The sequence below is a fragment of the Bombina bombina genome, chromosome 4 (assembly GCF_027579735.1).
Source record: "Bombina bombina isolate aBomBom1 chromosome 4, aBomBom1.pri, whole genome shotgun sequence".
NCBI classification, from domain to species: domain Eukaryota; kingdom Metazoa; phylum Chordata; class Amphibia; order Anura; family Bombinatoridae; genus Bombina; species Bombina bombina.
The window spans coordinates 1035325977-1035353926 of NC_069502.1; the positions used below are offsets into that span (position 1 = coordinate 1035325977).

Consider the following 27950-nt stretch of genomic DNA (forward strand, 5'->3'; position numbering starts at 1 on the left):
AGATTAGGGGTTAATTTTATTTATGTGGCGGTAATATCGGGGGTGACAGATTAGGGGTTAATAACTGTAGGCAGCAGATTAGGGGTGTTTAGATGTAGGGTTTATGTTAGGGTGTTTGGTTTAAACAGTATTTTAATTTCCCCATAGACATCAATGGGGCTGCGTTACGGAACTTTTGTTCTTCCCATTGATCTCTATGTTGAAATCGTACACGAGCACATCAAACACAGCGCTCTGATTGTGTACGGTATGGAGCTCAACGCAACCATATTGCAGCCAAAAAGGCGCATGTTTGCAAACTTGTATTAGCAGTGCTATAGAAAATTAAATAACGTAACTTTTGTTGCGTTCGTACATTTCTCTATAGTGCTCAAAACTCGTAATCTAGCTGATAGTTAGATTAATATACTTTATAACATTTAAACCTCTAATTTTCTGCCTGTTTCAGACTATTGTCAGCCTCTTAATCACATGCTTTTGTATTTGCTTTTCACAACAGGAGACTGCTAGTTCATGTGAGCCATATAGATAACAATGTGTATATGCACTGGAAGTTATTTAAGAGTTAGCACAACACAATACTAAATGCAAGTCAATAGATAATAGTCACAGTCATGTGATCAGGGGGCTGTCAGAAGATGCTCAGATACAAGGTAATCACAGAGGTAAAAAGTATATTAATATAACTGTGTTGGTTAAGTAAAACTTAGGAATGGGTAATAAAGGGATTATCTATATTTAAAAAAAATAAAAATTCTATTGTAGACTGTCCCTTTTAATTCACTATTATATTCAGATGTGCTTCGTTCTCTTGGTATTCCTTGTTGGAAAAAAAATACACAAATATTCTATACCAGTTTGAACTAGCTGCACACATTTGTCTCTTGTGATTGGCTAACTAGCTGTGTTCAGCTAGCTGCTAGTAGTGCAATGCTGCTCCTTCAGCAAAGGTTAGCAAGAGAATAAAGCACATTTGATAATATAATTAATTGGAACGTTGTTTAAAATGTTATGTTGTATCCAAATTATGAAATAAAATGTTGGGGTTTCCAGTCTCTTTAAAGTAAAATGGTAAAGGATGTTCAGTTATTAAGGCATAAATATTAATTTTATGGTCAAAGGTACAATAGTAAAATGTTATGTGCATTATAGGTTTTAATCTTTGAGCGTCATAATGCATATATATTTTGTAGTAATTGATTTACACGTTTAAAAGGGCATTTTACCTACAACACACAAATGTAACATTTTAAAATTACCCAAAATCTTAGGTTAGTTAACAATATAATTATTTTACTTGTATGTTCAACTTGACTGATGTTTTATTCTCTTTCTATTTATTTATTTATTTTTAGTTCAGGTTAACTACAACTGTCAATCTCCTGTAACATTCTTTGCTGCTGTATTTATTTCTGTTCCACTGGGTACAAAATATCTGGGTGTTTGGTACACATTTTAGGAAAAAACTGACCTACAAAATATATAAGTTTATTGAATAAAATGTGATATGAACAATATTCAAAATTTGTTAACATATATAACATTCCCGAGAATGAAAAGCAATTATAAAACTATAATAGCAACAACAGACAATATATACAGTATAACCTTCAGTCTAAGGCCAAAATGGCTGCTAATACATTAGGCCACATAACTTTCACTACAGCACAAAAACATATAAGAGTTTATCTTTGGAAGGTCAGATTCTAGCAGATTTAAAAAAAAAAAAAATAATAAAAAAGAATAATACACTAAAATGGAAGGAAATTCTCAAGGGCGAGATATTTGCAATAAATGAGTTTAACTGTTTGAACTTTTTTGGACTTTTGTTATAACTACGGAAACCAGATTAGGAAGAGAGTAGCCCTAAACTAGATTGTAAACTCAGCTTCATTTTCAGACATGTCACATATGATAAATGGAAGTTGACAGTGAAAATGTTCTACTGTGAATGTTAAGGAACAGATTTTAACTATTGGGCTGCCAGTGATAGGGCAATGTTTTGAAAGAAAATAAGCCATCTGCATCTAACAAAACAAAACAGGACATACGTTTCTTTTGCAACACAGACAATCCCCTAAGCAACCGTCCCTCTGTGTCACAGAATAGATATCTATATAGGAGATGTTCCAAGTTATTGCTTGTGATGAAAAAGAGAACCCAAGCCTAAATTAAAGATATGTTTGTGCTGCAGTATGATAACTGGATTCTGCAACCTTCATATTGCTAATAATTTATTTTCTGCAGAATTGTTTTTCTTTACATTGTCTTAAATGTACAACTGAAAGGTTGCTCGTCCCATGCCCCTTTTAACACAGAAAAATGTTATCTCCCTTTTGAATTAAAATATATCCCTATTCTTACACTTTATGGGGCCGAATTATCAAGCTCCGAATGGAGCTTGATGCCCCTGTTTCTGCGCGAGCCTTCAGGCTCGCCGGAAACAGTAGTTATGAAGCAGCGGTCTAAAGATTGCTGCTCCATAACTTGTCTGCTGCCTCTGAGGCTGCGGTCTTCAATCCGCCCGATCCTATACGATCGGGCTGATTAACACCCCCTGCAGGGGGCAGCATTACACAAGCAGTTCACCAGAATCCGTCCGCACTTTAGTAAATTGGCCCCTATGAATTAAAACATTTTCTAAATTAGGGTATTTTTTTTAACCGCTGTAGTTTTAACTTTTTGGCTTGGTTTTCTAATTTTCTGTTTTCTTCAGGTTCTGTGAGCGATGATACCATGTCTAGGTTTTTATTATTAATACATGGTGCTAAAATTGTGTCTACCTCAACTGCACTTTCTACTGTCTGAATAAAGGATGTGCCACATTTGTCTGTAGAAACATTCTGAAAAGAGTGAGCTACTGAATTTGAAGGTAAATTATCAGCATTTTCATCTGCTCTTTCATTTTGGTGAATAAATGTATCATCTCTTAAGTCTGCTCTCTTGCACACACGCTGCCCTTCAGAGCTATGCCGTCTTCTCTTTTGTTGAGTTACACTTGTTCTGTGATGTTGTTTTTGCTGTGGCGCTGCTGACTCACAGATCCAGGAAAGATCATGGCTCAGGTCCTGTCCCTTTAACCACTCTCTGCGTTGGGGTTTTTGCTGGCTGCTAGTTTCACATGGCTGACTGTGATTAACATAATTTTCCACTTCTGGAACAGGAAGCTCCAAGCTGTTCTCTGTAGTATATTTGCAATACTTTGCTAGTTCACCAGTCCTGCAATTTTGTTCAGATTGCACAGTGGTTAGAGCCTGGAGTTTATTCCCCTTGTTTGCTTTGTCAGAGTCCGCCTGCCCAAGGCAAGGAGACACTCTTCTGTCTCCACTGAATTCTGCTTTAGAACTGCTGCCCTTCGTAGTTTTAGTCTTTTTTACTCTGTAAAAGTTAAAAAGAAAACATTATTGCAGGGATCATTTGACTACATTTATGTTGCTACAATATTATCAGGCTCCCAAAGCATTTATATCTCAAAACAATAAGAAAACAAAGATATTATTTGTGTGTATATATGGCTAGAAAAATGTACTAGTCAGTAGGAATAACCACTAGCCAGAACAGTTAATTTGATTTTAAATATAGGGAAACATCTAACTTCATACTAGTCCAAGTCCAGGTCCAGGATTAGTAAAATACTAATTCCTCTCCTCTCTCTGTGACAACAGTAGTCTGTGACAACAACCCGTGTGCTACGGAGCATGTAGAAATCAGAAAATAGCAAAGCACTCACAGGATAACTGAAGTAATCAAAATTTTATTGGTGATGTTTTAGGGATATCTAAAACCCATTCAGACCTGGTCTGAGGAAATCCCCAAAATGTGACAAATTACATTTTGATTACTTCAAATATCCTGTGAGTGCTTCACTATTATATATATATATACATATACAGTATATATATATATAAAAACAGTATATATATATATATATATAAACAGTATATATATATATGAACATATTTATTTAGTGACTCAGCTGTGGAGAAGTTAATATTGTTCTCAGTAAATTTGTTACAGATGTTAGGGTCACTATTGCACACTGGTATCACATTTCACTGGAGGCTGAATAAAATATTATAGTACAAATAAGCTTTCTCCCCCTTTTGGTAAGGAATGTATCCCAAGGCACTTAATTGTTACTCAATGCATTTGCAGCTATTGATATTTTCTCCCTAAATGTATACAGCAAGGATAATTAACTAGGGTCTGTTACTGTGATTTTAGCAATTAATTTCACAATTATTAACCCTAAAAACTGATAGATACAACGTTGTGTTTAAAAAAGCTTCTGTTAAAAATGACTTGTGCACAAGCCAGGCAGCATACTGCAGTACAAATTTTAACACTTAGTGTTTATTAAAAATTGCCATATAGCAACATTAACTGGTCAGAATCATGGAGTCAGGTGGGATCAGCTGATGCGTTTCCGCATTCGCTGTAGTCAAAGCTGTCTAGTATCAGCAGTGGGTCAGGTGGAAGCATTTTTACACACAAATGTATACTGTACAAAAACAGTGTATTTAAAATGTACTGCTATGCCTTTTATACATCACTTATATATCCCTTTAATTTTATAAAAAAAATATTTCGACAGTACATACAATGAAGCAATCACATAATAGAATAACCTACATGTTTTTAAGTACAGCTTGCTTTTTTGGCGTAACGTTCAACATGTTTAATGATTCCTTTTCTTGATGTTCAGCAAAATATCCAGATTTTCCAAAGCAGGGTTCCTTGTTATGCAAAAAACAAACAAACAAATAAAGCTATTAAAAATTATATTGAAAACAGAAACCCACTTCCATGTGCACATGCATTCATTGATCAAAAATATGATATATGCACATTTTTTAAAAGATAAAACTTTATTTCTAATATTATTATTCTTTATTTATAAAGCGCCAACAGATTCCGCAGCGCTGTCCATGGGTAACAAAATTAAAAGGACAGTACAATAGGAGACACCAGACAAAATGTAACAAACAAATACAGGGGGATTTGGGAGCCCTGTTCCCGTGGGAACTTACAATCTAAATGGGTAGGAGGGTGAGAAACAGGAGGTGGCGACTGCAAAGGTTGGAATAATGTTAGTGTGGAGTTAGATGAGGGCAACTATTAGGCAAGTGAAATTCATTAGTTACTGATTTGGTGATAGGCTTCCCTGAACAAGAAGGTCTTTAGGGAGCGTTTAAAGGAGGAGAGGTTGGGGGAAAGTCTGACAGCTCGAGGAAGTGCGTTCCAGAGGGTTGGTGGCGCACAAGAGAAGTCCTGTAGTCTAGCATGGGAGGAAGTGATGGTAGAAGAGGCAAGGAGTAGATTGTTGTTGGATCTTAGGGGACGGGCTGGAGTATATTTGTTGATGAGTGAGGAAAGGTGGGGGGTGGCTGCATTGGTGAGGGCTTTGTAGGTCAGAGTGAGAATTTTTAATTTAATTCTGCTGTGAATGGGGAGCCAGTGAAGGGACTCACAGAGGGGTGCAGCGGATACAGAGCGTCGGGAGAGGTGGATTAGCCTAGCAGAGGCATTTAGGATGGATTGAAGGGGGAAGAGGCGGGAGAGAAGGAGGCCAGTTAGTAGGTTGTTACAGTAGTCAAGCCGGGAAATTACTAGGGAATTAGCTGTTTAGTAGTTTCAGCACTCAGAAAAGGACCAATTTTGGAGATATTGCGTAGGTGGTTGCAACAGGATGAAGAGAGCGATTGGATGTGGGGTATGAAGAACAGATTGGAGTCAAGTGTAACTCCTAGGCAGCGGACTTGTTGTGATGGGGAGATAGTGGTGTCACCAACAGTGATAGTAAAGTTAGAAACTGGAGTAGAATTAGATGGGGGGATTAGAAGAAGCTCAGTCTTGGACATGTTGATTTTTAGGTGGTGAGAGGCCATCCAGGAAGAAATGCCAGATAAGTAGTCGCTGATTTGGGAAACGACAGAAGGAGAGAGTGCAGGGGTGAACAGGTAGATCTGAGTATCATCAGTATAGAGGTGATAGTTGAAGCCATAGCTACTGATAATTTTACCCAGTGAGGAAGTATAAATAGAGAAGAGTAGAGGGCCTAGAACAGAGCCTTGAAGTACTCCAACAGACAGAGGCAATGGAGAGGAGGAGTCGCCAGCAAATGAGACAGAAAAGGACCTATTAGAGAGCTAAGAGTGGATCCAGGAGAGGGCAATGTCACAGAGGCCAAGGGAGCTGAGAGTCCGTAGGAGGAGGGGATGGTCAACAGTGTCAAAGGCAGCAGACAGGTTAAGTAAGATAAGTATAGAATAGTGGCCATTGTTTTTAGCAGAAAGTAGATCATTAGTAACCTTGGTGAGGGTCTCAGTTGAGTGTTGGGTGATGGAAGCCAGATTGCAGCGGGTCAAGCAATGAGTTGGAGGATAGGAAGTGGGTTAGGCGATTGAAAACTAGTTTTTCCAGGACTTTTGAAGCTAGCGGAAGCAGTGATATGGGGCGGTAGTTTGCAGGAGAATTGGGGTTGAGGGAGGGTTTTTTGAGGATGGGGGTGAACTTTGCATGTTTGAAGGAAGATGGAAATGAACCAATAGTAAGGGATCGGTTGAATATGTGAGTAAGAGCTGGGGTGAGGGTAGAAGACAGAGAAGATATTAGATGTGAAGGGATAGGGTCAAGTGGGCAGGTAGTGAGGTGTGAGGAAGACATTAAAGAACTAACTTCATTCTCAGTGGTTGGGGGGAAGGTATTGAGAGTGAGAGATTTCTATGAGCTGTTTAACAGCAGTTTGGCATCAGGAGCGTCATCTCATACAGAATTTATGATTTTATCAGTTAATATATATATAAAAATGTCACCCGCAAAGAAACCGGAAACTCCACGGCGTCTCCACCGCACCACTGCGCAGGTCCGGTTTCTTTGCGGGTGCTGGGGTAAGTTATTTACATTATCTACTTTGCACATTGTATTCATGGTCTGAGGACGGGGATAGCATCCACGAAACATCACAATGCTTACTCAATAAAATGTCATACTAAATATAAGTCCTGGCTAGTGCTTCCTATTTTGGTGTTTATATATATATATATATATATATATATATATATATATATACACACACACACACACACTATATATAGTAATATAGTAAATCAAAAATGTATGTAGACGATTAAATATGCTCAAAACACAGTAAAACTCGACAATAAAGAGTATCGGTGGCAAGCAAAAAATGGAGAAATACTGAATATCTACAGTCTTATAATAATAATGGAAATTTTCACCAAATAGCTGCCTAGGATGTGTTGTATTATCTCACATGAAGCCTGCCTTCCAGCTACGGGGTGTAGCATACACTGCCTCGAACAATAAACAGAAGACACTTTGCTCCCCAGAGTCCAGATAACCACCGGTCCCCCTGGGAACTATGCAGGTCTGCCTTGAGTTTGTCCCCCAGTTTGCCAGTGCGGTAGTTATACAGGCTAAAGTACTTCCTCTTTTCAGCAGCAAAAATGATGATCCAAATCCACTGTAGTATGCTGTGTATTCAAACCAGTAACAGCTCTCTCAAAAACAGCCTGCTCACCTGACCGCTGAGTACCTGCATCAAAAAAACTCCAGCCCAACTCAGCAGGGAAGGAAAACGCCCGGTGTATGAGGATAAGTTTCAAACATAATCAAAATACAAACCGGCATGAATCCTTGGTGCTGTTAAAACAAAGCTTTTATTTTACCAATTTAGAAGTTTAGCCTGCAACATGCACAGCCCTGGGTACCAAACAAGCTACATAATTAACATATAGACTCTTAGAAAGAGGCTATAAGCAGGAAGTGATCACAAAAGCCTGAGGTAGATGCCATAAATAGGACTTCACTCCTTAAAGACAAAAGTAAAAATAAAAACAAAATGAGGACAATAGGGTCAGGATATGATAGTAGAGATCAACCAGTAACCTTTGTGATCCAATATTCCTCAGACTATGAGGATGTGTGTAAAATCATACGCAAACATATCCCCATGTTGGCAGCGGATGACAGACTATATAAAGCCACCAAATCAGGATGTCGCTTCTCATACAGGAGAGGCGCTACCATAGGAAACATTATCTCCCCGAGTGAATTACCAACAAACTCCAGAGATAGGACATGGCTGACTACTAAGGGAATGCATAAATGTGGATATGGCCCATGCATACCCTGTAGTTTCAGTACCAGGTCAGACTACTTTGAGAAATTGGATAATGGCAAAAGAAATACAGTCAGGGACTACATGAATTGTAGAAGTAAGAATGTGGTCTATCTTATTTGGTGCACCTGCAATACTAGACAGTATGTTGGATGTACCACGCGAGAGGTCAGGGAAAGAATTAGACAACATCTGTCCGACATAAAAAGATCCCACCTATCCTCTGAACTGGCCACTCATTTTATTACCAAAAATGACAGTAAAAATGATACCCTTAAATGGATGGTTATTGAAAAAAACCTAATCTGCCCTCACGAGGTGGTGACATAGTGAAATTATTACACAAAAGAGAGGTGTTTTGGATATTTACATTGGGTACAGGTACACCTAAGGGTTACAACTCTGCATTTGATATCATCAATTACTGGGAAAAAATAATGCATTCTACATCAATAATATATATTACATAGTATATTTTTATCCTGAATTTATTGATAATGTTTTCTCAGTAATGTATTTATATCCAGTCCATCCTCTCTGTTAAAAGATGACTTTAAATAGGTTAATGTCTAGAGTAAACATAAACACTTATATATTATGAATTAAGTATGAGTACAGTAATATAGGTAGACCAGCCTAGAAGGTATATATTAATGTTTACACTCTACACTAATCCTGTATACGTGCTATACTTTGTATGGTCTAACTACAATATCATGAATTCATATACTTATGGGGTGTTTATTCAGTAATGTACATTGTCCTTTCATCAGTGTTTTTGATCAGTTTAATACTGTATTTTTGAGGCACTACTTTTTCCTGACACTATTATATCGAGACTTAACAACATTTATTTGTTTATATTTTTGGCTTATTGACATTTTTCATGTCAGTGTTTTGATTAGTAACTAAGATCAGAATCCTAAGTGAATAGTAAAAGATAAGTAATGCATAGGACAAGCATAGATTATGCTCTAAGTAAGTGGGTTCTTTTTGCGATATATGTATTTACACATTTTGTAGCATCTTTTCAGCATATTCAAATTCAATGTTTCACATGAATTGGGATTAATGTATCTTTATGATTGCGTATCCTTTAATATTTTGTCTAGGTGTGTTTTTTTGCTACAAAGGTAATAATATAATTTGCCATATATCTAGACAAACTTTGTAACCATGAGCTCCTATGCTTTGTTTCTACTATGAATTTATGATTCTTTTTTAGATGTATAATAGCCCTTTAAATGTGACTTGAAGCTAATCATGTGATTATAATGAGCTACCAATAGAAGCAAAGGCTTTTGTTTAAATCAAGTTGTATTTTAAGCAAGATCATGTCTATGATTAAGGTACTCATTCCGAAACATGTCAGACACTTCTGGCTAAACTTTTAAATTGGTAAAATAAAAGCTTCATTTTTAACAGCACCAATGATTCATGCTGGTTTGTTCTTTGATTATATATACAGGTGAAACTCGAAAAATTAGAATATCATGCAAAAGTTAATTTATTTCACTAATGCAACTTAAAAGGTTAAACTAATATATGAGATATACTCATTACATGCAAAGCAAGATAGTTCAAGCCGTGATTTGTCATAATTGTGATGATTATGGCTTACAGCTCATGAAAACCCCAAATCCACAATCTCAGAAAATTAGAATATTGTGAAAAGGTGCAATATTCTAGGCTCAAAGTGTCCACGCTAATCAGCTAATTAAGCCATAACACCTGCAAAGTGTTCCTGAGCCTTTAAATGGTCTCTCAGTCTGGTTCAGTAGGAATCACAATCATGGGAAAGACTGCTGACCTGACAGTTGTGCAGAAAACCATCATTGACACCCTCCATAAGGAGGGAAAGCCTCCAAAGGTAATTGCAAAAGAAGTTGGATGTTTCCAAAGTCCTGTATCAAAGCACATTAATAGAAAGTTATGTGGAAGGGAAAAGTGTGGAAGAAAATGGTGCACAAGGAGCAGGGATGACCTCAGCCTGGAGAGGATTGTCAGGAAAAGGCTATTCAACAGTTTTGGGGACTTTCACAAGGAGTGGACTGAGGCTGGAGTCAGTGCATCAAGAGCCACCACACACAGACGGATCCTGGACATTGGCTTCAAATGTCTCTTGTCAAGCCACTCCTGAACAACAAACAACGTCAGAAGCGTCTTACCTGGGCTAAAGAAAAACAGACCTGGTCTGTTGCTCAGTGGTCCAAAGTCCTCTTTTCTGATGAGAGCAAATTTTGCATCTCATTTGGAAACCAAGGGCCCAGAGTATGGAAGAAGAATGGAGAGGCACACACTGCAAGATGCTTGAAGTCCAGTGTGAAGTTTCCACAGTCTGTGTTGATTTGGGAAGCCATGTCATCTGCTGGTGCCGTATACCAGGAGATTTTGGAGCACTTCATGCTTCCTTCCACAGACAAGCTCTATGGGGATGCTGACTTCATTTTCCAGCAGGACTTGGCACCTGCCCACACTGCCAAAAGCACCAAAACCTGGTTCAATGACTGTGGGATTACTGTGCTTGATTGGCCAGCAAACTCGCCTGACCTGAACCCCATAGAGAATCTATGGGGCATTGCCAAGAGAAAGATGAGAGACATGAGACCGAACAATGCAGAAGAGCTGAAGGCCGCTATTGAAGCATCCTGGTCTTCCATAACACCTCAGCAGTGCCACAGGCTGATAGCTTCCATGCCACGCCGCATTGAGGCAGTAATTGCTGCAAAAGGGGCCCAAACCAAGTACTGAGTACATACAGTATGCATGATTATACTTTTCAGAGGTCCGATATTGTTCTATGTACAATCCTTGTTTTATTGATTGCATGTAATATTCTAATTTTCTGAGATTGTGGATTTGGGGTTTTCATGAGCTGTAAGCCATAATCATCACACTTATGACAAATCACGGCTTTAACTATCTTGCTTTGCATGTAATGAGTCTATCTCATATATTAGTTTCGCCTTTTAAGTTGCATTAGTGAAATAAATTAACTTTTGCACGATATTCAAATTTTTTGAGAGAGAGAGAAAAAATAACTCATTGTGTAGTTCATTAACAAATCTAGACAGGCCAGAAGGCTTGTTTTTCCCATAGAAAACCTCTGAATTACATTGTTTCCAATGCAGCAAAGGATTCTGGGTAAGATATGCAAATTAGGTTCACAATGACACACCTTTTTACTTCAAGTCTGCTTTTCAGCAGATTCCGTTTATGACAAAGCATCGCTGTTCACACAGCTTATAAGCTTAGCTAGGGTTAGTGCAGTGATTCATAACCATACCAGGACAGACTGTTTCATAGTTATTGCTACTCATCAACTGGGAGAAGGTTTGAATCACTGCTGGGTGAAGTTGTTTCCGGGCAAAATACAACAACATTTAAAATATATATATATATAGCACACAGAGAAAGTCCAGCACTCACAAGCTCTCAGCTAAGATCAAAAGCAAAAATGGAAGAGTTAGTTACCGCATCTGGCCAAATGGGACAAGCCCAGGTACCACGTCAAGATCTCTTCCAAAACCTGAGTCCCTAAACAGCCACAGAATGCAAGCTCTCAATCCAACAAACTGGGAACAAGTGAAGGGTGCATAGGCTTATGTAATCACTCTAGACATATACAAAACACGGAAGGGGATTGCACTCTCAGACCAGACTGTGTACACATGCTATAACCCTGCAACATGCACAGCCCTGGGTGCACAATAGCACTCTCGCGAAGCTGCACTGTCCCCAGAGTCACAGACAGTTAATCCCAGACAGGTCTGGGTGCAAGGCCCATAGGGAAAATTACAAAACAAATTAATACAGCACACAGTAAAAAGTCCAATACTCACTTACAAGCTATCAGTTAAGATTAAAAGCAAAAATGGAAGAGTTAGTAACAACATCTAGCCAAATTGGACAAGCCCATGTACCACATCAAGGTCTCTTCCAAAACCTGAGTCCCTAAACAGCCACACAATGCAAGCTCTCAATCCAACAAACTGGGAACAAGTGAAGGGTGCACAGGCTTATGTAATCCCCTGGACTTATACAAAACACGGAAGGGGACTGCACTCTCACACCGGACTGGGTATACATCCAAAGACCCTGCAACATGCACAGCCCTGGGTGCACAATAGCAGTCTCAGGAAGCTGCACTGTCCCCAGAGTCAAAGGCAGTTAACCCCAGACAGGTCTGAGTTTAAGGCCTATAGGGAAAATTACAAAAACATAAATTATGCTTACCTGATAATTTCCTTTTCTTCTGATGAAAAGAGTCCACAGCTGCATTCATTACTTTTGGGAAATAAGAACCTGGCCACCAGGAGGAGGCAAAGACAACCCAACCAAAGGTTTAAACACTCCTCCCACTCCCCTCATCCCCCAGTCATTCTGCCGAGGAACAAGGAACAGTAGAAGAAATATCAGAGCGAAAGGTGTCAGAAAAATAATAAGGACGTCCCACATAAAATTACGGGTGGGGAGCTGTGGACTCTTTCCATCAGAAGAAAAGTAAATGATAAGGTAAGCATAATGTTTTTCTTCTTAAATTGAAAGAGTCCACAGCTGCATCCATTACTTTTGGGAAAATTATACCCAAGCTATAGAGGACACAATGCCAAGACGGGAGGGTACAATAGGTGTCCCATACTGAGGGCACCCAGCCTGAACCTCTACCCGATAAAAAAAACCCTGCTTCATCCGACGCTGAGAAAACTTTAAGAGGAAAAGCCCTAATGACACTGACTCGCAGTTAGTCCAGAAGCCAAACTAGAGACCGCAAACGGACTCGACTGAGCCAGCAGTCCTCCAGGAGACACCATCGCCCAACAAACAGTCCTCCACCGCTCATCTCCACAAATGAAGGAGACACCAGCCGAAACCCCCAAGGGAACAAGACAAAGAAGAACCAAGGAAACCGAAAGGTCCTCTAATACAAAAAAAGAACACCTCCAAGAGTGAGCCCAGCACACAGAGACCCAAAAGGGCCCAAACAGGGAAAGGAGGCCACGCCTAAACCAAGTGAAACCCAGGATAAGGTCGGGCACAGAGACAGAACAGCAGTCTCTCAAATATCCTGCAAGCACGAATTGCAACTGAAGAGGCAAAGTCCTCCCAGTGTCAAGAATACCAAGGCATTCAACCATGAAAAAGTGTCTAATACACCCAGGTGAAAAACCACAAGTTTGAGAACACATAACAGGATGACACAGAGGATACTTGCGAGGAAGAAGAAGCAGTCAAGCAAGAAACAGACTGCAAAAGCAACCCCCATACAGAGGGCACGTTCCAGACAACCTAAGTTGCGGGACCTACACACAGGTCCCTGAAAAGGGGAACACAAAAACCTCAATCGAGGCCCCCCCGAGAAGGAGAGTATACCCTCAGGACCCAAAGGAAGAGTAAACTCTCTTCTGAAATCAATGGAGGCAGTTGAAAGGAAAATCTATACCCTAGTAGACTAAGCTAACAGGATAGACTCAACAAAGCTCACACATCCAGAGGAGACTGGGACTGAACGCAGCTCTATAGACCGCTCGGCCATCCTGACCTGCAGACCCACAGCCAGCCGAACCAACCCAGCCTCAGGGATCCAAAACAGGGGAACAAAAGAATCCCAAAACAGGTACAGGAACGAGTATAAGGATAGCACAGCCATCCCCACAGAGTACAAGTACAACCCGACTCTGAAAACAGACAACAAGGCCATAGACCTAAGGATCTATCAAAATAAAGGCCCAACAAGTCTGCTTGGAGCCAGCAAGACCTCTGGGGGAACCATCTCACCTGTCTGCCTCCCATCCAGGAGAAGTCCCAAGCAAGGACTCTATCACCATAGGGAGGAGAATATCCCCCAAAGAAAAGGGATGATGCCGGAAGGGCAACAACTGTCCTCAAGGCCCAAAGTCACCGACTAATGGGAAGAGAAATTCCCAACACAGATGTCCTAGAAAAGGACCCCCCTACAAGTAGCTTGCCAAGCAGAGGCACAGCCAACCCATTTGCCTGCAGAGCAGGGAATCCACTGGAACACTGACAAGCTGACCAGGGGAATGCAACCCTAAGGCGCACCAGAAATTGGTCATCCAACGCCAGCAGCTGGGTATGACCAACCACCCTTGAGGCTCAAGCCACACGGCTAACCACCAGATGACATGGGTCACTCGTGGCAAAGAGTAAAAAATACTCTGAAATCCTGGCCAACCATGACCAGGTTAGGTAGATGGAACATGGACATAGCCCCAGTTCCCACTACCGTGGAACACTCCGACCAGCCCTGAGATCCAAGATTCCAAAACCACCCAAGACTGGGTCAGGAAAAAGGCCAAGTTAAGCTTTGGCAACCGGAAGTCTCAGGGAGAAAAACAGGTCCGGGCACCTAATAGTTCAGGCAAACCTTACCCTAGAACTAAACACCCCAACTGGCCAAAAAGCCAGACACAAGGGTATGGATGCATATCCAGAATATCCTGATATCTAGAAGAACTTGAAAGCCCCGACCAAAGGAAGAAACCACCTCTAGCTAAGTCCAACGCTCCAAGGAGCAAGGCTAGAAGTTGTATGAAGATACTTCTCAGAGCCTCAGGACAACCAAGGGATACCTCGAAGTCAAAAAAATCCTACTAGCAGGACTAGTCTCCCTATTACCTCCGCACAAGCAGAGGACACAAGGAAGAGAAAGGCACTAAGCCTACCCAGCTCCGGAAAACCCCAAGCTAATCAAAGTCCCTGCAGGGAACAACCATCACCCGGAAACACAGATCCCTAAAAGGAGATCCAACTCACCCGGAGACAATGGAAGAAGGGTCTTTTATAACTCAGACAGACAGCACACGTCAAAGAGTAAGAGATGCATCTAGATACACTACAAACAGCTTACTCTTACACCCGCAAGGTGTTAAAAGCTGCAACTGGTTTAAAACTGCAAATCTTCCACACGCTAGACAGCTATCCTGTACAAGCTGTTGGATCAAGCCCAAAAAGGACAAATCCAGAAGCCTAAAAATGAAGGCCAAACAGCTCAACTGCAGTAAGGGGCGTTAAGCCCTCCCACCCTCCACCACTTGGGGGAGGAAAACTCTAAGTTCTGATGAAATCAGATGTCAGATAGAGTGACGCAGCGGAAAACTCCCCTGCCCGGCCATCTATGACTGAAAGCTATAAGGACTGAAACAATCCTTCCCGCCTCACGTACCCACAGGTCCTCTCGAATGCTTAATTGAACATGAAAAACAATGATAACCTAAGCACTCTGCGCTTCTACCGAACCAGCCAAGCAGAACAGCGCCACGTGTCTGAAGAGCCGCAAGACCGAACGAACCCGACAGGACCAGCCTGCACCTAGGGTCCTGCCGGCAAGCTGCATAAATTCTCCCTAATAGGGGAAAAAACAGAAAACAGACATTTTTAACATAGGACTAACATGTCCAAAACAACTTCCGAAGAAGTAAGAAAGAGTATCAATCCCAGAACAAAAACAAATAAAAGATATCCCATTGGATATAAATAAAATATAAGGCAACCCGGAGGTTAACGCCCAAAAAGACACAGGCCTACCCGCAGGACCAGCCAAACGGAGCCCTATCATTCAAAACTGGGAAAGATCTCAAACAAATGATAGGAGATTACTTCATCCCCACATGTCTAATGAGGTGCACCATTCGAATTATCAGACTGAAAATCCCCGTATCTGGTAACAATAGGGTCATTTAATAACTGAAAAACATGTCTGAGCAATATGCAAAGGTGCGCAATCCTGTAACGAAAGGCCCAATACTAAGGGACAGTTACACCCGCGGGGAACTGTAGAAGCCCTCCCCAAGGCGGAAGGCCTGGGACAATAGGGCACGAGCACATTCTCAAATAAACATCTGGACTCTGCAGACAAACAAGCGCCAACATTATGTGGAAGCGGAAATGTGCTGCAACCTCTGGGGGAAACACGCCACCCCGCACGCAGGAACCATAAACTGGGTTTCCCGCATGTGCAGAAGTATGATTTGGTAGGGAACCCGCCTCTCGGAGGATAGGACCCCCAGAGGCGGATGGCTCAGCAGTCCCATGATTTCCCAAGTCCGAGGAACCAGGCGCTCTGAAATGGCATACGGAACAAAACTGGTTGACAGGAGTCAACGAGGCCACTCCGGATTCATCACCGGACACAGAATCTGAAATCAAAATAGTCTCAGCATCAGAATCCTCCATAACTGGATAGAGGATATTTAAATATGGACTCAAGTAGTAAAAACAAAAACAGCACCTGACACCTTCCAATGGCTGGGGCACTCACCACTTCCTATGATCAGAAAATTTCCGTCGCCACGCGGTCGGGAATGCGGAAATGGAAAAACGGAACGTAGCCACGCCTGAACACAAGTACAGTCCAAAAAAAGTGTGCCCAACCAAAAGGCTGCGTCACTTCCAAAGGCCTCAATGTTCCAACCACGAGCCAACCACATCACACATAAGCAGGTTGAATCACATAACAAACATGATTATAAAACCCCCTGTTCAATAACCCCCCTCAGGAGATATTAACCCTCAATTCCAAGATACTAAAAGAGACTTCACTGAGACCCTTATTTATAAGTTAGACCCGCAAGGTGGTAGCCTCTCGGGAAACATTCACATTAAAGTACACTGACGAATAAAGTAAAATGAAACAATCTTATCGAAATCTACGCCGTGGAACAGGAACACGGCCCTTCAAGTGTGACGTATAGTAGCATCGCCTCCGCCATGGACTGGCAGCGAAGCGAAGTTGGACAACACCGATTGCTTGAGGAGCTGTCAATATGGGTCGGGATGGTTTCGAAGAAAGAAACTTCCTGCATATCCGGACTCTAACTTTCATCCAAGCTCTCACAGAGAGACAGACAGGACTACTTAAAACTCCTGTCCCATGCCGAAGAGTACTACCCTCCATAAGAGACAAAAACTAAAATTAAAAATTCTGACACTTCTCTGCCATCCTCCTGGGACGAAAGGCAAAGAATGACTGGGGGATGAGGGGAGTGGGAGGAGTATTTAAGCCTTTGGCTGGGTTGTCTTTGCTTCCTCCTGGTGGCCAGGTTCTTATTTCCCAAAAGTAATAAATGCAGCAGTGGACTCTTTCCATTTAAGAAGAAAACAAATTAATACAGCACACAGAGAAAGTCCAGCACTCACTTACAAGCTCTCAGCTTGGAAGAGTTAGTTACCGCATCTGGCCAAATGGGACAAGCCCAGGTACAACGTCAAGGTCTCTTCCAAAACCTGAATCCATAACCAGCCACACAATGCAAGCTCTCAATCCAACAAACTGGGAACAAGTGAAGGGTGCACAGGCTTTTAATTAAAATTAAATTTCATTTTAATTAAATTTTCCATTTAATCTTAGCAGAGAGCTTGTGAGTGCTGGACTTTCTGTGTGCTGTATTAATTTGTTTTGTAATTTTCCCTATGGGCCTTGCACCCAGACCTGTGTGGGGTTAACTGCCTGTGACTCTGGGGACAGTGCAGCTTCCTGAAAGTGCTATTGTGCACCCAGGGCTGTGCATGTTGCAGGGTCATTGGATGTGTACCCAGTCCGGTCTGAGAGTGCAGTCCCCTTCCGTGTTTTATATATATATATATATATATATATATATATATATATATATATATATATATATATATATCCTTCTGTCTACCCTTATAAAAAACATATTTTTATTAGAACCAATATATTGTATAAAATATTACATAACTACATTTAAACAAAAATGACAACAATATAAAACAGACGTACATAAACTTTAATGCATCACTTACAGTGTCCTCTTTTAAGAGCATAAAAAATATGCCTTTGCTAATGAATGTTAACACCATTCTAGCCCTGATATGCTAACTAGATACCTGAGACACAAACCTAATCAGAGGTTTCTTTGTCTGTGCAGTTTTGTGACAATGAATATTCACTGAAATACTACTACAAATGTAAATGCAAGCACAACAGCATTTCTGTAAATAGTCCCAATGGCAACAAAGAGTTTCAGCATCACTGTTACACACTCCTATTGACTTTAATGGCTCAAGTGATGTAGACTCTTATTGGTGTTCTGGTAAAATGTGTGTCAGAGCAAGAAGTGGATCAGGAGTTTGCAGATCCGCTATTCTTTCCTATTTAGTTTGCAAAAGCTACATTTTTAATACCCTGATTATACTCAAAAAGAGGGATGGAAGTAATGCTTTAAGGCAGGGGTGTCAAACTCATTTTAGTCGCGGGCCATTTTCCATACAAGTACAACTCACGTGGGCCGCACACTACCTACATATCTTGTCATTGCTAAACAGTGCAGTGGCATTTGCTATAACTGTATACATTTCAAAAGATTGTGTTCTGTAACTCCTAATTAACTTACTCTGGCTTGAGGAAATGTGCTCTAATGCTTTTAAGAAGGTGAGACACACGCTCCACCTGCGACCCACTGTTTATAATAGTGATAGACATACCTGTTGTACATAATATAAAATAATAAATACATAGAAATATATATAAAGTATGTGATTTTAGTTAAAGAGAAAATGATGGAAAGGAATGGACAGAAATTATGTGGGAAATCAGTGCTACCATAGTAATGAACTGCATGTGTTAAAGAAATCATTATGCACTTATCTGTCTTTTTCTTTTTAATAACGTCTGTTTTAATGTATGTGCATCCCTAACAGTAAGCGCACTCGCTCTTTAAGTAATAAGCATATTATAATTAATATTTTTCATGGAGGTGGCGTGGGCCGCACAAAATTAGGTTGAGGGCCGCATGAGGCCCACGGGCCGCAAGTTTGACACCCCTGCTTTAAGGCTTCTTCATCACTTCCACAATTGTTATATGCGGCTTTAATTTACATTTGCATTGCTTTTTGTGCTCATGTTCATTTGGCACTGGAGAGGCTGGAGTTAAAACAGTTAAACAGCAAACATTTTGATGATCATGGTTTGTGGTTCTTGGCTTCACATCCTAAAAGGACCACAGGAGATTTTATTTTGACCAAGCTAAGAGCAAGCATGTTTTTAAACATTCAACAATTTAACAGTGTGGAGACTTGTTTTATTTTGATATGTAAGCGGGTCTATGTAATGGGTAGACCTTTTTCTTTAATTTGATTGGAAAGAGATAGATAATACAAACAAGAACAATAGTTCTATCATCTATCTATCTATCTATCTATCTATCTATCTATCTATCTATCTATCTATGTATCTAATTTTTACTAATGTTTTGTGTATATTTGAGTGGATTTTGCTCTCAGCTTGCTCTAGGGTTAGCTGCCTGTGTCACTGAATGTCAGGGCTGGTGCTAGGATTTTTGGCTCCACAGGCAAAAGACACATTTTGCACCCCCCCAATAGAAATAACACTGCTTCTTAACAAAATGTTCTTGTGACATGTTACATAACTATAGATAACTCAGTGGTGGCTCTGCATTATGAATGAAAAAGTGGTGACACATGAACCTGGAGACAAGATGACCTCTTTTCTTTTCAACCATTACACTAGACTGATACTAGCATGTCTAACGGAAAAATGTATCAAGCAGTAGGCAGATAAGTTCTAAACCTGTTAACATGCAAATGACACTTGGCAAAATTGAAGACTGCAGGACAGCTCTGCTGTTAAGTCCGGTCCACTGCTCTTGGACAACCAATTATGAGAGCAGGGTCTGCCAATCACCCCGAGCAAGTCAGGTTGAGGTGCTTTATCTTTACCAGCTAGGCTAAGAAGCAGAGATTGTGCCTTACATTTGTGGTTGCAACCTGAACTGCAAGTTATCAGAAGCTGTGAATCCATCTTGATAATTTTTTAACCCCTTAAGAACCAGGCATTTCAGACAAAAGCTTCCCCAAAAGACCAGAGCATTTTTAGCATTTTTGCCATCACTACATTTAAACAGAAATAGAGCCTTTTTTATATTTACCTATCAAAACTATAGATTTTTATTTTTAGTAGACAACTCAAAGTATTGATCTAGGCCCATTTTGGTATATTTCATGCCACCATTTCACCGCCAAATGCGATTAAATAAATACAAAAAACGTTAACTTTTTCACAATTTTAGGTTTCTCACTGAAATTATTTACAAACAGCTTGTGCAATTATGGCACAAATGGTTGTAAATGCTTCTCTGGGATCCCCTTTGTTCAGAAATAGCAGACATATATGCTTTGGCATTGCTTTTTGGTAATTAGAAAGCCGCTATATGCCACTGCGCACCACACTTGTATTATGTCCAGCAGTGAAGTGATTAATTAGGTAGCTTGTAGGGTTAATTTTAGCTTTAGTGTAGAGATCAGCCTCCCACCGGACACATCCCATCCCCTGATTTCTCCCTGACCCCCCCAAACAGCTCTATTCCCTCCCCCAACTTACAATTGTCACTGCCAGAAAGTCTGCCAGTATGAAAATAAAATCCTTTTTTAAAAAAAACAAAACAAAACATAATTTATGTAAGAACTTACCTGATAAATTCATTTCTTTCATATTGTCAAGAGTCCATGAGCTAGTGACGTATGGGATATACAATCCTACCAGTAGGGGCATAGTTTCCCAAACCTCAAAATGCCTATAAATACACCCCCCACCACACCCACAATTCAGTTTTAACGAATAGCCAAGTAGTGGGGTGATAAAGAAAGGAGTAAAAAGCATCAACAAAGGAATTTGGAAATAATTGTGCTTTATACAAAAAAATCATAAATACCATAAAAAGGGTGGGCCTCATGGACTCTTGCCAATATGAAAGAAATGAATTTATCAGGTAAGTTCTTACATAAATTATGTTTTCTTTCATGTAATTGGCAAAAGTCCATGAGCTAGTGACGTATGGGATATCAATACCCAAGATGTGGAACTCCATGCAAGACTAGAGATGGAGGGATAAAAATAAACAACAGCCAAATGCTGAAAACATAATCCACAACCCAAAATATAAGTTATTCTCATGAAGAAAAGAAAAACTTAAAACATCAGCAGAAGAATCAAACTGAAACAGCTTCCTGAAGAACTTTTCTACCAGAAACTGCTCCAGAAGAATCAAATACATCAAAATGGTAGAATTTAGTAAATGTATGCAAAGAGGACCAAGTCGCTGCTTTGCAAATCTGATCAACTGAAGCTTCATTCTTAAAAGCCCACAAAGTGGAGACTGATCTAGTAGAATGAGCTGTAATTCTCTGAGGCGGGGCTTGACCCGACTTCAAATAAGCTTGATGAATCAAAAGCTTTAACCAAAAGGCCAAGGAAATAGCAGAGGCCTTCTGACCTTTCCTAGGACCAGAAAATATAACAAATAGACTAGAAGTCTTCCTGAAATCTTTAGTAGCTTCAACATAATATTTCAAAGCTCTCACCACATCCAAAGAATGTAAGGATCTTTCCAAAGGATTCTTAGGATTAGGACACAAGGAAGGGACAACAATTTCTCTACTAATGTTGTTAGAATTCACAACCTTAGGAAAAATTCAAATGAAGTCCGCAAAACCACCTTATCCTGATGAAAAATCAGAAAAGGAAATTCACAAGAAAGAGCAGATAGCTCAGAAACTCCTCTAGCAGAAGAGATAGCCAAAAGGAACAATACTTTCCAAGAAAGTAGTTTAATATCCAAAGAATGTATAGGTTCAAAAGGAGGAGCCTGTAAAGCCTTCAAAACCAAATTAAGACTCCAAGGAGGAGAAATTGATTTAATGACAGGCTTAATATGAATTAAAGCCTGTACAAAACAGTGAATATCAGGAAGATTAGCAATCTTTCTGTGAAATAAAACAGAAAGAGCAGAGATTTGTCCCTTCAAGGAACTTGCAGACAAACCCCTATCCAAACCATCCTGGAGAAACTGTAAAATTGTAGGAATTCTAAAAGAATGCCAAGAGAATTTATGAGAAGAACACCATGAAATGTAAGTCTTCCAAACTCTATAATAAATCTTCCTAGAGACAGATTTACAAGCTTGTAACATAGTATTAATTACTGAGTCAGAGAAACCTCTATGACTTAGTACTAAGCATTCAATTTCTATACCTTCAAATTTAATGATTTGAGATCCTGATGGAAAAATGGACCTTGAGACAGTAGGTCCGACCTTAACGGAAGTGGCCAAGGTTGGCAACTGGACACCCGAACAAGATCTGCATACCAAAACCTGTGGGGCCATGCTGGAGCCACCAGCAACACAAAAGATTGTTCCATGATGATCTTGGAGGGAAGATATAAGCAGGTTGATAACACCAAGGAAGTGTCAGTGCTTCTACTGCTTCCACCTGAGAATCTCTGGACCTGGACAGGTATCTGGGAAGTTTCTTGTTTAGATGAGAAGCCATCAGATCTTTTTCTGGAAGAACCCACATCTGAACAATCTGAGAAAACACATCCGGATGGAGAGACCACTCCCCTGGATGTAAAGCCTGACAGCTGAGATAATCCGCCTCCCAATTGTCTACACCTGGGATATGAACCGCAGAAATTAGGCAGGAGCTGGATTCCGCCCAAACAAGTATATGAGATACTTCTTTCATAGCTTGGGGACTGTGAGTCCCACCCTGATGATTGACATATGCCACCATTGTGATATTGTCTGTCTGAAAACAAATGAACGGTTCTCTCTTCAACAGAGGCCAAAACTGAAGAGCTCTGAGAATTGCACGGAGTTCTAAAATATTGATTGGTAATCTCGCCTCTTGAGATTTCCAAACCCCTTGTGCTGTTAGAGATCCCCAGACAGCTCCCCAACCTGAAAGACTTGCATCTGTTGTGATCACAGTCCAGGTTGGCCGAGCAAAAGAGGCCCCTTGAACGAAACGCTGGTGATTTAACCACCACGTCAGAGTGTCGAACATTGGGATTTAAGGATATTAATTGTGATATCTTTGAATAATCCCGGCACCATTGATTCAGCATGCAAAGCTGGAGAGGTCTCATGTGAAAATGAGCAAAAGGAATCGAGTCCGATTCTGCAGTCATGAGGCCTAAAACTTCCATGCACATAGCCACTGAAGGGAATGACTGAGACTGAAGGTGCCGACATGCTGCAACCAATTTCAACCGTCTCTTGTCTGTTAGAGACAGAGTCATGGACACTGAATCTATCTGAAAAACTAAAAAGGTGACCCTTGTCTGAGGAATCAAAAAACTTTTTGGTAAATTGATCCTCCAACCATGTTTTCGAAGAAACAACACTAGTTGATTCGTGTGAGATTCTGCAGAACGTAAAGACTGAGCTAGTACCAAGATATCGTCCAAATAAGGAAACACCGCAATACCCTGTTCTCTCATTACAGAGAGTAGGGCACCCAGAACCTTTGAAAAGATTCTTGGAGCTGTTGCTAGGCCAAATGGAAGAGCAACAAATTGGTAATGCTTGTCTAGAAAAGAGAATCTCAGGAACTGATAATGTTCTGGATGAATCGGAATATGAAGGTAAGCATCCTGCAAGTCTATTGTAGACATATAATGTCCTTGCTGAACAAAAACAAAATTTATGCTTACCTGATAAATGTCTTTCTTTTGCGATGTACCAAGTCCACGGATTCATCCTTACTTGTGGGATATTCTCCTTCCCAACAGAAAGTGGCAAAGAGAGCACCACAGCAGAGCTGCCTATATAGCTCCCCCCTTAACTCCACCCCCCAGTCATTCGACCGAAGGCCAAGGAAGAAAAAGGAGAAACTATACGGTGCAGAGGTGACTGAAGTTTTTAAACAAAAATACCATCTGTCTTGAATAGACAGGGCGGGCCGTGGACTCGGTACATCACAAAAGAAAGAAATTTATCAGGTAAGCATAAATTTTGTTTTCTTTTGCATGATGTACTGAGTCCACGGATTCATCCTTACTTGTGGGATACCAATACCAAAGCTTTAGGACACGGATGAAGGGAGGGACAAGACAGAAACCTAAACGGAAGGCACCACTGCTTGCAAAACCTTTCTCCCAAAAAACATAATTTATGTAAGAACTTACCTGATAAATTCATTTCTTTCATATTAGCAAGAGTCCATGAGCTAGTGACGTATGGGATATACATTCCTACCAGGAGGGGCAAAGTTTCCCAAACCTCAAAATGCCTACAAATACACCCCTCACCCCACCCACAAATCAGTTTAACGAATAGCCAAGAAGTGGGGTGATAAGAAAAAAGTGCGAAAGCATATAAAATAAGGAATTGGAATAATTGTGCTTTATACAAAAAAATCATAACCACCACAAAAAAGGGCGGGCCTCATGGACTCTTGCTAATATGAAAGAAATGAATTTATCAGGTAAGTTCTTACATAAATTATGTTTTCTTTCATGTAATTAGCAAGAGTCCATGAGCTAGTGGCGTATGGGATAATGACTACCCAAGATGTGGATCTTTCCACGCAAGAGTCACTAGAGAGGGAGGGATAAAATAAAGACAGCCAATTCCTGCTGAAAATAATCCACACCCAAAATAAAGTTTAATGAAAAACATAAACAGAAGATTCAAACTGAAACCGCTGCCTGAAGTACTTTTCTACCAAAAACTGCTTCAGAAGAAGAAAATACATCAAAATGGTAGAATTTAGTAAAAGTATGCAAAGAGGACCAAGTTGCTGCTTTGCAAATCTGATTAACCGAAGCTTCATTCTTAAACGCCCAGGAAGTAGAAACTGACCTAGTAGAATGAGCTGTAATCCTTTGAGGCGGAGTTTTACCCGACTCGACATAGGCATGATGAATTAAAGATTTCAACCAAGATGCCAAAGAAACGGCAGAAGCTTTCTGGCCTTTTCTAGAACCGGAAAAGATAACAAATAGACTAGAAGTCTTTCGGAAAGACTTAGTAGCTTCAACATAATATTTCAAAGCTCTAACAACATCCAAAGAATGCAACGATTTCTCCTTAGAATTCTTAGGATTAGGACATAATGAGGGAACCACAATTTCTCTACTAATGTTGTTGGAATTCACAACCTTAGGTAAAAATTCAAAAGAAGTTTGCAACACCGCCTTATCCTGATGAAAAATCAGAAAAGGACTCACAAGAAAGAGCAGATAATTCAGAGACTCTTCTGGCAGAAGAGATCGCCAAAAGGAACAAAACTTTCCAAGAAAGTAATTTAATGTCCAATGAATGCATGGGTTCAAAAGGAGGAGCTTGAAGAGCCCCCAGAACCAAATTCAAACTCCAAGGAGGAGAAATTGACTTAATGACAGGTTTTATACGAACCAAAGCTTGTACAAAACAATGAATATCAGGAAGATTAGCAATCTTTCTGTGAAAAAGAACAGAAAGAGCAGAGATTTGTCCTTTCAAAGAACTTGCGGATAAACCTTTATCTAAACCATCCTGAAGAAACTGTAAAATTCTCGGAATTCTAAAAGAATGCCAAGAAAAATTATGAGAAAGACACCAAGAAATAGAAGTCTTCCAGACTCTATAATATATCTCTCTAGATACAGATTTACGAGCCTGTAACATAGTATTAATCACAGAGTCAGAGAAACCTCTTTGACCAAGAATCAAGCGTTCAATCTCCATACCTTTAAATTTAAGGATTTGAGATCCTGATGGTAAAAAGGACCTTGCGACAGAAGGTCTGGTCTTAGCGGAAGAGTCCACGGATGGCAAGAGGCCATCCGGACAAGATCCGCATACCAAAACCTGTGAGGCCATGCCGGAGCTACCAGCAGAACAAACGAGCATTCCTTCAGAATCTTGGAGATTACTCTTGGAAGAAGAACTAGAGGCGGAAAGATATAGGCAGGATGATACTTCCAAGGAAGTGATAATGCATCCACTGCTTCCGCCTGAGGATCCCGGGATCTGGACAGATACCTGGGAAGTTTCTTGTTTAGATGAGACGCCATCAGATCTATTTCTGGAAGCTCCCACATTTGAACAATCTGAAGAAATACCTCTGGGTGAAGAGACCATTCGCCCGGATGCAACGTTTGGCGACTGAGATAATCCGCTTCCCAATTGTCTATACCTGGGATATGAACCGCAGAGATTAGACAGGAGCTGGATTCCGCCCAAACCAGAATTTGAGATACTTCTTTCATAGCCAGAGGACTGTGAGTCCCTCCTTGATGATTGATGTATGCCACAGTTGTGACATTGTCTGTCTGAAAACAAATGAACGATTCTTCCTTCAGAAGAGGCCAAGACTGAAGAGCTCTGAAAATTGCACGGAGTTCCAAAATAATGATCGGTAATCTCACCTCCTGAGATTCCCAAACCCCTTGTGCCGTCAGAGATCCCCACACAGCTCCCCAACCTGTAAGACTTGCATCTGTTGAAATTACAGCGAATTTCTTGTGCTTATAGCGCTTGTGTATAGAGTGACCTGTGGCTCCTGTCTAGAGCGGATCCCCAAAAATAGTCCGCAAAAGTGCTATGGTGTATATAGGTAGTAAGATGGGAGTGCCAAAAGAGGCAAGGCCAGGGGTTTGGTGGAAATATGCGATATATAACGTAATTGATGAAGTTAGGGTCTGAGTGAGTTCCCTGAAATAGTGGACCACAGTGATTTAGTTCGTCCTTCTTATAGTATTATTGAGTTTGTTTAAGAGCGTAGATTCCAAGCGTCTGGCGCTTTGGGTTGGGGGGTGGATGTTAATGTGTACTATGAAGGCATATATAGGTGCAGGATAATTTAGAAATCGAAAAAATTGTCTATATATAATGATATTAGATGACACAGAGCATACGTCTTCCAAATAAAATATCACAATTTTAATACGGTTATGTGCAATTTAGTACATCATATCCGGTTAAAAACAAGTTTCATACAAGAATATGGATCCATAAAAACTATATGATAATACGATATATTAAAAATATTAAATAAAAAATGTATTTAAGAACAATAATACGTATTAAGAACAATAATGCAGTGAAAGTTCTGTATGTTAGAGATAGTCTGGGTCTCTCTGGCAAAGTCCCTACGTCTGTCGTGGGGAAGGTAAGCTAAGGTACAGCTGAACAGCAAATATGCCTATAGGATAGATTTGCTAGTAAGGTGGCTGTATGAACATAGCAATTTGAAAAGTAGCGAATAGTAATACAATATGGTAATGATACACAAATGTACAGATAAAAATAACACACAAATGTACAAATAAAAACCTCAATTGTGTATAAGAACAAATAGTGGTCAAAGCAATGATCCAAAAAACAACTTGTGATCAAATAGTAGTCCAAAAAATCAATTAAAAAAAATGTGTTCCTTAAATGAAAGTGTGGGCAGTCCAAATTAATGTGAGGTGATTCAATCCGTGAAAAAATATAAAAACAATTTAGCAAAGTCCAGAAAAGGTGTAATCCTTAATTTGATATCTCAAAAATTAAAAATATCCAAAATTTGAAAATATGAAAAATCTATATCTGTATGTATAAGATTGTCCAATACAAAATCTCCAAAATATCCAATGTAGGTGACTAGTGTATACACAAAATTATAAACGTGATCACTGAGAAAACAAAAATCTGTGGTTCTTATTGTAGTGCACAATGGTATTAAAAAATGCACGAAATGAAATAAAAGTATAAAAAATGAGAAGAACTTGGGGATTCCTCAAAACCTGTAAACAAAAAATAACAACATAGTGTGATATTGTTAAAAATAGGCAATAATAAAAAGAGTAATGCTCACCATATACTTGTCAACGCGTTTCGGCCTGCAGTTGAGTTCTGAATCCAAAGATTGTGAACAGAATTGATCCAAATTTCTTTGAAAAAACGTAACCTGCCCCCTACCAGCTGAGCTGGAATGAGGGCCGCACCTTCATGTGGACTTAGAAGCTGGCTTTGCTTTTCTAGAAGGCTTGGATTTA

The 27950-nt window shown here is 40.1% G+C and overlaps 1 protein-coding gene across 1 annotated transcript in view; it reads right to left on the reverse strand.

Moving 5' to 3' along the window:
• Nucleotides 1-1472: 1472 nt before the first annotated feature.
• SLX4IP (SLX4 interacting protein) overlaps nucleotides 1473-27950 on the reverse strand; it is a 700517-nt gene continuing 674039 nt past the window's right edge. Inside the window, exons 6-7 of the mRNA XM_053712149.1 lie at nucleotides 4633-4736; nucleotides 1473-3378 (exon numbers count right to left, since the gene is read on the reverse strand). Coding sequence (XP_053568124.1) covers nucleotides 2646-3378; nucleotides 4633-4736 — 837 coding nt within the window. The 3' untranslated portion in view covers nucleotides 1473-2645. The remainder of the gene's footprint in view (nucleotides 3379-4632; nucleotides 4737-27950) is intronic.